The sequence below is a fragment of the Salmo salar genome, chromosome ssa18 (genome assembly GCF_905237065.1).
Source record: "Salmo salar chromosome ssa18, Ssal_v3.1, whole genome shotgun sequence".
Classification (NCBI taxonomy): domain Eukaryota; kingdom Metazoa; phylum Chordata; class Actinopteri; order Salmoniformes; family Salmonidae; genus Salmo; species Salmo salar.
The window spans coordinates 54,492,180-54,506,155 of record NC_059459.1 but is presented as its reverse complement, the minus strand read 5'-3'; the positions used below and the strand labels follow the sequence as shown (position 1 = coordinate 54,506,155).

Sequence of the window (13,976 nt, the reverse complement as noted above, 5' to 3'; positions counted from 1 at the left end):
ATTGCAGATTCCCGGTCGGAATATTATCGCTTTTCTACGAGATAAATGGTTTTAAACAGCGGTTGACATGCTTCGAAGTACGGTAATGGAATATTTAGACATTTTTTGTCACGCCATGCACTATGCTCGTGACCGTGGATTACCATTCTGATAGTGTCTAGAACTCACGAACAAAACGTCGCTGTTTGGATATAATGATGGATTATTTGGGACCAAACCTACATTTGTTATTGAAGAAGAAGTCCTGGGACTGCATTCTGACGAAGAACAAGAAAGGTAAGAACATTTTTCTTATAGGAAATGTGATTTTGGTGAAGGCTGAACTGCGTGGGTGTCTAAATAACTAGCCCTGTGATGCCGGGCTATGTACTTAGAATATTGCAAAATGTGCTTCATCCGAAAAGCTATTTTAAAATCGGACATATCGAGTGCATAGAGGAGTAATGTATCTATAATTCTTAAAATAATTGTTATGCTTTTTGTGAACGTTTATCGTGAGTAATTTAGCAAACTGTTAGTAAATTCCCCGGAAGTAGTTCTGAACGTCACATGCTAATGTAAAAAGCTGGTTTTTGATATAAATATGAACTTGATTGAACAAAACATGCATGTATTGTATAACATAATGTCCTAGGGTTGTCATCTGATGAAGATCAAAGGTGAGTGCTGCATTTAGCTGTCTTCTGGGTTTTGGTGACATTATATGCTGGCTTGAAAAATGGGTGTCTGATTATTTATGGCTTGGTACTCTGCTGACATAATCTAATGTTTTGCTTTCGTTGTAAAGCCTTTTTGAAATCGGACAGTGTGGTTAGATTAACGAGAGTCTTATCTTTAAATGGCTGTAAAATAGTCATATGTTTGAGAAATTGAAGTAATAGGATTTTTAAGGTTTTGAAAATCGCGCCACAGGATAGCCGTGGCTGTTACGTAGGTGGGACGAATTCGTCCCGCCTAGCCCAGAGAGGTTAAACAATATATTTTGAGATTCTTCAAAGTAGCCACCCTTTGCCTTGATGACAGCTTTGCACACTTTCACACTCTTGGCATTCTCTCAACCAGCTTCATGAGGAAGTCACCTGGAATGCATTTCAATTAACAGGTGTGCCTTGTTAAAAGTTCATTTGTGGAATTTTCTTTCCTTCTTATTGTGTTTGAGCCAATCAGTTGTGTTGTGAGAAGGTAGGGGTGAAATACAGAAGATGGTCTTTTACCAAATAGGGCTAAGTCAATATTATGGCAAGAACAGCTCAAATAAGCAAAGAGAAACGACAGTCCATCATTACTTTAAGACATGGTCAGTCAATCCGAACTTTGAAAGCTTCTTCAAGTGCAGTCGCAAAAAGCGCTATGATGAAACTGGCTCTCATGAGGACCACCACAGGAAAGGATGACCCAGAGCTACCTCTGCTGCAGAGGATAAGTTCCTTAGAGTTACCTGCACCTCAGATTGTAGCCCAAATAAATGCTTCACAGAGTTCAAGTAACAGACACATCTCAACATCAACTGTTCAGTGGAGACTGCATAAAAATCAGGCCTTCATGGTCAAATTGCTGCAAAGAAACCATTACTAAAGGACACCAATAAGAAGAGACTTGCTTGGACCAAGAAACACGAGCAATGGACATTAGACTGGTGGAAATATGTCCTTTGGTCTGATAATTTGAGATTTTTGGCTTCAACCACCGGGTCTTTGTGAGACACAGAGTAGATGAACGGATGATCACCGCATGTGTGGTTCCCACCGTGAAGCATAGAGGAGGTGGGGCGATAGTGGGGGGGGGGGGGGTGCTATTCTGGTGACAGTCTGATTTATTTAGAATTCAAGGCACACTTAACCAGCATGGCTACCACAGCATTCTGCAGCGGTACGCCATCCCATCTGGTTTGCGCTTAGTGGGCTATCATTTGTTTTTCAACAGGACAATGACCCAACACACCTCCAAGCTGTGTAAGGGCTATTTGACCAAGGAGAGTGATGGTGCTGCATCAGATGTCCTGGCCTCCACAATCACCCGACCTCAACCCAGTTGAGACGGTTTGGGATGAGTTGGGCCGCAGAGTGAAGGAAAAAGCAGCCAACAAGTGCTCAGCATACGTGGGAACTCCTTCAAGACTGTGGGAATAGTATTCCTCATGAAGCTGGTTGAGAGAATACCAAGAGTGTGCAAAGCTGCCATCAAGGCATAGGGTGGCTACTTTGAAGAACCTCAAATATAACATATTTTGATTTGTATTACACTTTTTCTTCCCTATTTGGCATCTATTTTTAACTGACTACTTCTTTCTTTCATCCTATGGTGTGACATGTCCTTTGGTGTGACAATTGAAATTGGAGAATGAAATGTTTTTCATCATGGGAAAAATAAAAATCATAATGGAACATATGGTAAGTGATCTCCGCATGCCCCACTAGTAGGTTTGTGGATTTAGAAAAGGTTTGTCAAAATTAAACGTAAATATTATTAAAAAATGAGAGAACAGACACTTTTGTACCATAATCAAAGAAAATAATGCCTAATTGTACTTAAGTTCCACAAGGTAACACATTATTGTGAGATACATGTCATCGTTATTTGTCATGCCTATCTTAAGAATAATAATTGTCATGTCACACTGAGGACAAATTCAACGCTCAATTGTATGAAACGGTTCATAAAATGTGGCATTTCTTTTTAATGATAACCGACCACATACATTTCAAATATTCAGACTTAGTATCATATCACAAAAATACATTTTTCATGCTTAAAACGTCAACCACCCACACAGACACACGTACAAATACAGTATTCTCACCCTAGAAGAAGCAAAGGAGAGATTATATAGAGAGAGATACAAACTTTGACATTGGGTCAAGAGACTGGCTACTACTGTAATATGACAAGTCATATTTCAGAGTCCTCTATCACCCTCGCATGAATAGAACCAAAAGCAGTATGTGGTTTCTTTTCACCGTTCACCCCACAGTGCTTTGAAGCGTGAAACACCAAGAATCTCACTGCCCATAGAATGCTGAAAAGGTACTTATCACAGTTGGAGGCCGTTTCTACTCTTGCTAGAACAAAAGTGGTACGAACATACCGTTTCTACTTGTAGAATAGCAAAGCTCAACAGTAGCCAACAACTTCACTTTAGGCCAATCAGAATGCACGAACCGCCATGTTGGGGAGTCAACAGCAGAGACAACAAAAAATATAAAAGAAGGCATTTTCTCAGTAACATCCACAGATGAGCCAGTCACACTTCATAGGCAATGTAGGCTATGGGATGGTACAGATGCAATGCATACAACACTAAAACACGTCAAGCTAGCTAACCACTGTTAGTTAGATAAGGAAAAATAAAGCTTATAACACACATCTTATTATTCAAAATGAACTTTGCGTTCTGCAGGCCCAGATCAAAGCTTGCGAGACATTCAATAATATAATCAAGAGATATGCTGGACCCTATGTCAGAGAGGTGTTTTTGGGACCACATCGTGTCTTTGTCCTGCTAATAGCCCTTGTGAAAACATGTTTTCAAAAGGCCTCCAGGGCCGACAGAAGTTCCTTACTTTTCCCCCTCTTCCACTTATTCCCATAGTAATTCGTTATGGTTTGCATTGCAAATGAGGGCATAAACTGGGTCAAGACGCCAGCAGAGTAAGTAGACCTTTATGTAGTAAAATAAAGGTTAAATAAATAAAAGACCTACAACACAACAGCAAATTACGCAACACTAGTGACATGTCGCCTACGGTAGACCTACAGTATATCTAAACATTTATATATTTTTCATCTCTACATGTAGGTCTCCTGATTTAAACCCGATCAAACTTGTTGCAACTAAAATGTAGTTAAAATAAACATCTGCATGTTTGCCTGGCATGGAATGTGACTCCATCTCGTTCCTCGCCCTCTTCAACTCAGTCAATGCCGCCTGACTCTCCCCAATGACGTGACTCTCCACCAATAATTACATTTAGAGGATTGGAGGATTATAAATTAATATCTAAGGGGCATTTTTTGTTAGATACTCATATAGATCAGGTTTGCCCTAAGGGGCTTTTATATAATTATAACGTAGGGTTAATAATAATAACTTTGTAAATAAGGATGCATTATGAAAGGACAATGACACGCGGTGGTATATATTTTTATTTATCACAATTTTCTTTAACAAATTTTTGTCTTTAATGCAGACAAGTTCCTTACTTTTTTTTTTTTTTTTTACTGAAATTACAACCAACTTTTTATGGCTTGATAAAAAAATAAAAAATAAAAAATAAATTATTTTGGAGATGATCTCGTTTCAAATAACCAAAAGTGAGCAATTGTAATCTGAAAAGGGAAAAGGCCATTCTTGAACATGGGGTGAGACATTCTTACTAATTTGTTAATAAAGCCAGTTTATTATTTAGAATAATTTCTGTTTTTAGTGTGAGAGAAATCAAAAGCCCACCGTGCCTATTTTTCGAAAATCGTCAGTCCACATGTCAAGTGAAATTCCCCAACTGTATTTACCCATGTTCTCTCTTAACTCCAGGACCACTGACAGTTTTTGTTGTTGTTGCCTGATGCAGGACAAAAGTGACAGAGGAGAGACTCTCAGATTAAAAACGCCTCCATTAATTGCTAAAGTTTAGACTACCAACTATCGATAGAGCAACTCCCCCTTGTGATAGTGTGGTGCAATGACAGAATGCCACCATCTATCACAAACAGTAGCAGCATAAGCTTGTAACTTTTAAAGGGTGTACTGACATGTGTGTGTAAATGATAGATGCAAACACACACGCACACTACATGTTAATGTTTAGATGTATGTACACTCTTTTGTCTGTAATGTATTTGTGTTATGGTCAGACCCCAGTAAGACTAGTTGTCGCCATTGGCGCCGGCTAATGAGGATGCTATAAAATACAAATAAAAAAACATGACCGGAGTTTAGGTTATACAGTGGGGGGAAAAAGTATTTGATCCCCTGCTGATTTTGTACATTTGCCCACTGACAAAGAAATGATCAGTCTACAATTTTAATGGTAGGTTTATTTGAACAGTGAGGGACAGAATAACAACAAAAATATCCAGAAAAACACATGTCAAAAATGTTATAAATTGATTTGCATTTTAATGGAGGGAAATAAGTATTTGACCCCCTCTCAAATCAGAAAGATTTCTGGCTCCCAGGTGTCTTTTATACAGGTAACGAGCTGAGATTAGGAGCACACGCTTAAAGGGAGTGCTCCTAACCACAGATTGTTACCTGTATAAAAGACACCTGTACACAGAAGCAATCAATCAATCAGATTCCAAACTCTCCACCATGGCCAAGACCAAAGAGCGCTCCAAGGATGTCAGGGACAAGACTGTAGACCTACACTAGGCTGGAATGGGCTACAAGACCATCGCCAAGCAGCTTGGTGAGAAGGTTACAACATTTGGTGCGATTATTCGCAAATGGAAGAAACACAAAAGAACTGTCAATCTCCCTCGGCCTGGGGCTCCATGGAAGATCTCACCTCGTGGGGTTGCAACAATCATGAGAATGGTGAGGAATCAGCCCAGAACTACACGGGAGGATCTTGTCAATGATCTCAAGGCAGCTGGGACCATAGTCACCAAGAAAACAATTGGTAACACACTACGCCGTGAAGGACTGAAATCCTGCAGCGCCCGCAAGGTCCCCCTGCTCGAAAATACATATACTACATGCCTGTCTGAAGTTTGCCAAAAAACATCTGAATGATTCAGAGGACAACTGGTGAAAGTGTTGTGGTCAGATGAGACCAAAATGGAGCTCTTTGGCATCAACTCAACTCGCCGTGTTTGGAGGAGGAGGAATGCTGCCTATGACCCCAAGAACACCATCTCCACCGTCAAACGTGGAGGTGGAAACATTATGTTTTGGGGGTGTTTTTCTGCTAAGGGGACAGGACAACTTCACCGCATCAAAGGGACGATAGACGGGGCCATGTACCGTCAAATCTTGGGTGAGAACCTCCTCTCAGCCAGGGCGTTTAACCTCTATGGGCTAGGTGGGACGCTTGCGTCCCACCTACTCAACAGCCAGTGTAATCCCGTGGCGCGATATTCAAATACCTCAAAAATGCAAAAACTTCAATTTTTCAAACATATGACTATTTTACACCATTTTAAAGACAAGACTCGTTAATCTAACCACACTGTCCGATTTCAAAAAGGCTTTACAACGAAAGCAAAACATTAGATTATGTCAGCAGAGTACCCAGCCAGAAATAATCAGACACCCATTTTTCAAGCTAGCATATAATGTCGCATAAACCCAAACTACAGCTAAATGCAGCACTAACCTTTGATGATCTTCATCAGATGACAACCCTAGGACATTATGTTATACAATACATGCATGTTTTCTTCAATCAAGTTCATATTTATATCAAAAACCAGCTTTTTACATTAGCATGTGACTAGCATGTGACTAGCATTCTGACCGAACACTGCCGGTGAATTTACTAAATTACTCACGATAAACGTTCACAAAAAGCATAACAATTATTTTAAGAATTATAGATACAGAACTCCTCTATGCACTCGATATGTCCGATTTTAAAATAGCTTTTCGGTGAAAGCACATTTTGCAATATTCTAAGTAGATAGCCCGGCATCACAGGGCTAGCTATTTAGACACCCAGCAAGTTTAGCACTCACCAAAGTCAGATTTACTATAAGAAAAATGTTATTACCTTTGCTCTTCTTCGTCAGAATGCACTCCCAGGACTTCTACTTCAATAACAAATGTTGGTTTGGTCCCAAATAATCCATTGTTATATCCAAATAGCGGCGTTTTGTTCGTGCGTTCAAGACACTAACCGAAAGTGTAAATAAGGGTGACGAGCATGGCGCATTTCGTGACAAAATTTTTTGAAATATTCCATTACCGTACTTCGAAGCATGTCAACCGCTGTTTAAAATCAAATTTTATGCCATTTTTCTCGTAAAAAAGCGATAATATTCCCACCGGGAAAGCGTGTATACATACAAAGAGAGAGAAAATAAAAACATCTCGTGCCCTCGTGCACGAGCGTGAGTCTCAGAGTACTCTGACCAGCCACTATCCAAACGCGATAATGTGTTTCAGCCTGGGGCTGCCTCGATATCATTCAGCTTTTTCCCGGGCTCTGAGAGCCTATGGGAGCCGTAGGAAGTGTCACGTTACAGCAAAGATCCCCAGTCTTCAATAAAAAGAGCCAAGATGAACAACAACTTGTCAGACAGGCCACTTCCTGTTCAGAATCTTCTCAGGTTTTTGCCTGCCATATGAGTTCTGTTATACTCACAGACTCCATTCAAACAGTTTTAGAAACTTTAGGGTGTTTTCTATCCAAAGCCAATAATTATATGCATATTCTAGTTACTGGGCAGGAGTAGTAACCAGATTAACCTCTCTGGGCTAGGCGGGACGAATTCGTCCCACCTACGTAACAGCCACTTGAAGCCTGTGGCGCGATTTTCAAAACCTTAAAAATCCTATTACTTCAATTTCTCAAACATATGACTATTTTACAGCTATTTAAAAGACAAGACTCTCGTTAATCTAACCACACTGTCTGATTTCAAAAAGGCTTTACAACGAAAGCAAAACATTAGATTGTCAGCAGAGTACCAAGCCAGAAATAATCAGACACCCATTTTTCAAGCCAGCATATAATGTCACAAAAACCCAGAAGACAGCTAAATGCAGCACTAACCTTTGATGATCTTCATCAGATGACAACCCTAGGACATTATGTTATACAATACATGCATGTTTTGTTCAATCAAGTTCATATTTATATAAAAAAACAGCTTTTTACATTAGCATGTGACGTTCAGAACTAGCATACCCCCCGCAAACTTCCGGGAATTCGCTAACATTTTACTAAATTACTCACGATAAACGTTCACAAAAAGCATAACAATTATTTTAAGAATTATAGATACAGACCTCCTCTATGCACTCGATATGTCCGATTTTAAAATAGCTTTTTGGTGAAAGCACATTTTGCAATATTCTAAGTACATAGCCCAGGCATCACGGGCTAGCTATTTAGACACCCGGCAAGTTTAGCACTCACCATAATCATATTTACTATTATAAAAGTTTGATTACCTTTTGTTGTCTTCGTCAGAATGCACTCCCAGGACTGCTACTTCAATAACAAATGTTGGTTTGGTCCAAAATAATCCATCGTTATATCCGAATAGCGGCGTTTTGTTCGTGCGTTCCAGACACTATCCGAAATGGTAAAGAAGGGTCGTGCGCATGGCGCAATTCGTGACAAAAAAAATCTAAATATTCCATTACCGTACTTCGAAGCATGTCAACCGCTGTTTAAAATAAATTTTTATGCCATTTTTCTCATAGAAAAGCGATAATATTCCGACCGGGAATCTCCTTTTCGGCAAACAGAGGGGGAAAAAAAATCACAAAGACGGGGCGGTCAGGTCATGCGCCTAAGCCCAGAGTCCCTTGATCGGCCACTTGAGAAAGGCGATAATGTGTTTCAGCCTGGGGCTGGGATGACGACATTCAGCTTTTTCCCGGGCTCTGAGCGCCTATGGACGACGTAGGAAGTGTCACGTTAGAGCAGAGATCCTTAGTAAAAGATAGAGATGGAAAAGAAGTTCAAGAAATGGTCAGATAGGCCACTTCCTGTAAAGGAATCTCTCAGGTTTTGACCTGCCATTTGAGTTCTGTTATACTCACAGACACCATTCAAACAGTTTTAGAAACTTTAGGGTGTTTTCTATCCATATGTAATAAGTATAAGCATATTCTAGTTACTGGGTAGGAGTGGTAACCAGATTAAATCGGGTATGTTTTTTATCCAGCCGTGTCAATACTGCCCCCTAGCCCTAACAGGTCAAATCGGGTACGTTTTTTATCCGGCCGTGTCAATACTGCCCCCTAGCCCTAACAGGTTAAAATGGGCGGTGGATGGGTATTCCAGCATGACAATGACCCAAAACACATGGCCAAGGCAACAAAGGAGTGGCTCAAGAAGAAGCACATTAAGGTCCTGGAGTGGCCTAGCCAGTCTCCAGACCTTAATCCCATAGAAAATCTGTGGAGGGAGCTGAAGGTTCGAGTTGCCAAACGTCAGCCTCAAAACCTTAATGACTTGGAGAAGATCTGCAAAGAGGAGTGGGACAAAATCCCTCCTGAGATGTGTGCAAACCTGGTGGCCAACTACAAGAAACGTCTGACCTCTGGGATTGCCAACAAGGGTTTTGCCACCAAGTACTAAGTCATGTTTTGCAGAGGGGTCAAATACTTATTTCCCCTCATTAAAATGCAAATCATTTTATAACATTTTTGACGTGCGTTTTTCTGGATTTTTTTGTTGTTATTCTGTCTCTCACTGTTCAAATAAACCTACCATTAAAATTATAGACTGATCATTTCTTTGTAAGTGGGCAAACGTACAAAAATCAGCAGGGGATCAAATACTTATTCTAAGTCAGAGCCGTCCAGAGTAGTGATGCTGGACGGGCGGGCATGTGCGGGAAATGATCGATTGAATAGCATGCATTTAGTTTTACTTGGATTTAAGAGCAGTTGGAGGCCACGGAAGGAGAGTTGTATGGCATTGAAGCTCGTCTGGAGGTTAGTTAACACAGTGTCCAAAGAGGGGCCAGAAGTATACAGAATGGTGTCGTCTGCGTAGAGGTGGATCAGAGAATCACCAGCAGCAAGAGCTACATCATTGATGTATACAGAGAAAAGAGTCAGCCCGAGAATTGAATCCTGTGGCACCCCCATAGAGACTGCCAGAGGTCCGGACAACAGGCCCTCCGATTTGACACACAGAACTCTATCAGAGAAGTAGTTGGTAAACCAGGCGAGGCAATTATTTGAGAAACCAAGGCTGTCGAGTCTGCCAATAAGAATGTGGTGATTGACAGAGTCGAAAGCCTTGGCCAGGTCGATGAATACGGCTGCACAGTAATGTCTCTTATCGATGGCGGTTATGATGTCATTTAGGACCTTGAGCGTGGCTGAGGTGCACCCATGACCAGCTCTGAAACCAGATTGCATAGCGGAGAAGGTGCGGTGGGATTCTAAAATGGTCGGTAATCTGTTTGTTAACTTGGCTTTCGAAGACCTTAGAAAGACAGGGAAGGATAGATATAGGTCTGTAGCAGTTTGGGTCTAGAGTGTCACCCCCTTTGAAGAGGGGGATGACCGCGGCAGCTTTCCAATCTTTGGGAATCTCAGACGATACGAAAGAGAGGTTGAACAGTCTAGTAATAGGGTTTGCAACAATTTCAGCAGATAATTTTAGAAAGAGAGGGTCCAGATTGTCTAGCCCGGCTGATTTGTAGGGGTCCAGATTTTGCAGCTCTTTCAGAACATCAGCTATCTGGATTTGGGTGAAGGAGAAATGGTGGGGGGTTGCTGTGGAGGGTGGTTGCTGTGGAGGGTGCTGGGCAGTTGACCGGGTTAGGGGTAGCCAGGTGGAAAGCATGGCCAGCCGTAGAGAAACACAACACACACAACCGTGTGTGTGTGTGTGCTCGTGCGTACCTTCTGTATTTTCTGGGGGTGTTTCTCTGAGCACTCTCTAGGGAGGACTTTCCCAAACAGCTTCCAGCCCGGGTCTTTCTGCTCCACTGGCTGAGTGTCCTTCACTTTCTTGACAAACAGACTCCTGAGAAAGTGAGGGAAAGAGAGGGAGGGCGCAAGAGAGGGAAGAGGGAGGGGGAGAGAGAGAATAGTGAGGGACAGAGAAAGATAGTGAGTGAGTGAGTGAGAACATGTAAATTAAGTCATTTAAACCCAGAGCCAAAAGGTGAACACACACTGGCACCCTTCAATAAGTCACCAACGGCGGAGAACAGCGGCAATACAAAGGCTGGCTGGCGTGTGTCCATGAGATAAGAGCACAAGTGAATTCACAGATTTAAACACAAAGCCACACCCCGAGCCAGTGGGCAGTTAAAGACCCAACCATGTGAAAAGTGGAGCAGTACAGGCCAGGGACAGAGCACTGGGCTACACTTCAATTTAAAATACCATCTTGAAATAAAGTAGGCTAGAAAGAGCACAGCGAAGAATCTAATAAATCAATGGGTTTGGCATTAAAGATGGAATCTGAATTAGGGGAAGCAGCGCCACTGTCGGCTCCTGCACCTTTGTTATTGTTTTTATTTTGTAGACTAAACGGAGGTGAGGTGCATCAAGCAGCATGGTTACAAAAAATTATATTATTTAAAATGACATCCTCTATTATATCCTGCTGTTCTATGATGTCTGAAGGGAAGAAAAAAACCATGTTTGTTGTTTGCAGTAACTTACTTGTTGTTGTAATATCCCAATGGATGTGGCAGTATCACCATTGACTTCAGCTTTAAAGCAAACTGTACCGCCATTGACTCGGTTATTGTATCTTTATTGTGTTATTACATTTTTTACTTTAGTGTATTTAGTACATTTTTTCTTAACCCCATTGTTGGTTAAGAGCTTGTAAGTAAGCATTTCACGGTGTTGGATTCTGGGGTAAACTTTGAACATTGTTATACTCAGAAGTATAGGAACATTAGTTCCAAAAGAGACATGAGGGGTGCCATAGTGAAGCTTGGGAGGGGCTGAGTGCAGGGAACACGATCGCATGTGGCAGTACTGATAAGGGGAGAAACCGCTGAAGGATCATATCACTTAGCTCCCTGCCCTGCAATAATGATGCAATGTTTAGCGATAAGGAGGAGACTCTACCCAAGGTGGGGTATGAATACTACAACGGGGGAAACCATGTCTGTGTCTGAATTACAGCTGTATAGACCCTTTGGGAAGAAGTAAACTTGGTTAAGCTTCTCTAGTGTCCGTGAGTAAATTACTCAAATTTAGAACCTTACAACGGTAAGGTTGTATTCGGCACGATACAAATAAAATGTGATTTAATCTCTGTACGTGAAACAGGGATCAACATTACTGGTTAACCATTTACTGAAAATGTGTCTTATTCAATAGAGGAAACGTTTTCACATGTTCCATTGGACAACCGTTTGTAGTACCAACTAGACAACGTAGCTAACACAAGGACAGTCAGAACAGTATGTTTAGCTTGGGCGGATGATGTTTAGAACTGAATGCAAACGCATATAATAATGAACATGGCCATCTCTTTCACATGGTCTGCATCCCTTTCAGATAGGGACACTGCATTAATTTCTCCATCAAGACAGGCTATGGTGCAGGATTCACAAAGAGACAATGGAAGGCTTCAATTAAAAACTTGAATAGAGAGTGAAAAAGCATGAATAAACATCATCTGATAAACGAGTCAACTTCCTCATTGTTAATAGAGGTGACGTAACAGGCAGATACATTTAATGATGCTAGCCAGCTCATTTCCTGCTTTCCAGTGGAGTAAGCTTGTCTTTTCTACTACTAGCCTAAGTGCTACGCAATCCATAAGGTTACTATTGGTTAGGAAGCTGAACCTTTCGAATCAATGGATTTACAGAGTGCAAAGCAATTCAGGATAAGACACACGATATTGGCTTATCTAATGACTTTTTTGTTGACACAATTCCTTTCATAGGGAAAATGTGTGAATATTTGGAAAGTTACTATGAGCATAAATGGCCACCGCAAAGGGTAAATCTAACAATCTCACTGGATTACAGAATCCTAAATTCACTACCTATACAGTATGAAGCATCTTTACTGTGGAAAAGTAATGTTAGGCCACCTTAAAATGTACTGTAACACAAAGCATATGGCTTTTTGGAACCCCATTGACCACACAATGAAAACAGTCTACTGCCTGCCTATTGACCAACAGATCGCTAATACCTGCTCCCTGACACTCACTCACACAGAGCAACAAACACTCACACAGCTGGCAACTGTTGTGTACGTATTATTGAATTAAAAACCACAGAGTGAGTTACACCAGAATCTCAACAGAGAGACTCTGGAGGACACAGGTCAGTGGTCAGGGACTGCTGTTTGACATGACCATTACGACCCATATCCCTTGACCCACTCACCCCCATGGAACCCATCTCGAATGCCTTCAAAACACAGATAGTAGATTGACTGAGATACAGGACCGAGGCTTGCATCTTCCCATTGAAAAATGTGTCCCTACTTTTACAGTCTATCCAAGTCTCTAGGTGTGTGTACACTTGTGCCTGCCTAATGGTTGCTAGGACCAACAAAAAAAACTAAGACCAGAAACTAGCCAATGAGTTGTTAGTCTGAGTTTCTACGGGCTCTGCTTCAAAGCACACTGTCAAGATACTGCACGAGACAAACAGAACTCAAAGCCTGAAAGCCAGTTCAAAGTAACCGACAATGACATTCAGACCTCCTTCATGGGAAATAAAACAAGTGGCAGAGGGGCCTGCTATTTCTCAGAAGGCAGGAGGGGGGGAGCATTGAAGTGGATGATGTGAGGAAAAACTCAGGAAAAAAGGCAAAAGACAGAGATTACCATTGGCACCAGTCATTTTGAGTCTCAAAACTGTAACTCAAAACTATTAGGCTAAATCTCAGAAACAATCTCCAATGAGAAAGGGGGAATATCTGAAAGTGTGTCTATAAAAGCTAGCCTGGTTAACCAGACCAACCACTGCAGTTGCCAGTCACCATTGTTTGACCTCACAGTCTGGTTAGGTAGCCAGGCTATATAGAAGCTCCAGGCAGTGCCTGAATCTGAACATTCTTCGCCTTCGAGAAATAGGTCAAACTCCAGTTGTCCCAGTAAAGGTCCATGATCATTATCTGTGATCTGCCTGACCTTTTCTGATGACCATTCTGGGTCCAGTGAACCCACCCAGTTGCACTATTGGACGCTGTGGTGACATGGCATGTTATGACACTGTGTAACCTGCTTCTATAGACCCATCATTGCGGCCTACAAAAGGATGTGGAAACTTGAGCCGAATATATAGGCCTAGCCTTTGGGACTTGACCTTAAGATTAATCTTTTCAATGGCTCACAACATGTTGACATATGCGT

The 13,976-nt window shown here is 41.4% G+C and overlaps 1 protein-coding gene across 1 annotated transcript in view; it reads right to left on the bottom strand.

Annotated features, from left to right (window-relative positions):
• LOC106577489 (TBC1 domain family member 14) overlaps nt 1-13,976 on the bottom strand; it is an 85,220-nt gene that overhangs the window by 40,032 nt on the left and 31,212 nt on the right. The window contains exon 3 of the mRNA XM_014155520.2: nt 10,535-10,658. Coding sequence (XP_014010995.1) covers nt 10,535-10,658 — 124 coding nt within the window. The remainder of the gene's footprint in view (nt 1-10,534; nt 10,659-13,976) is intronic.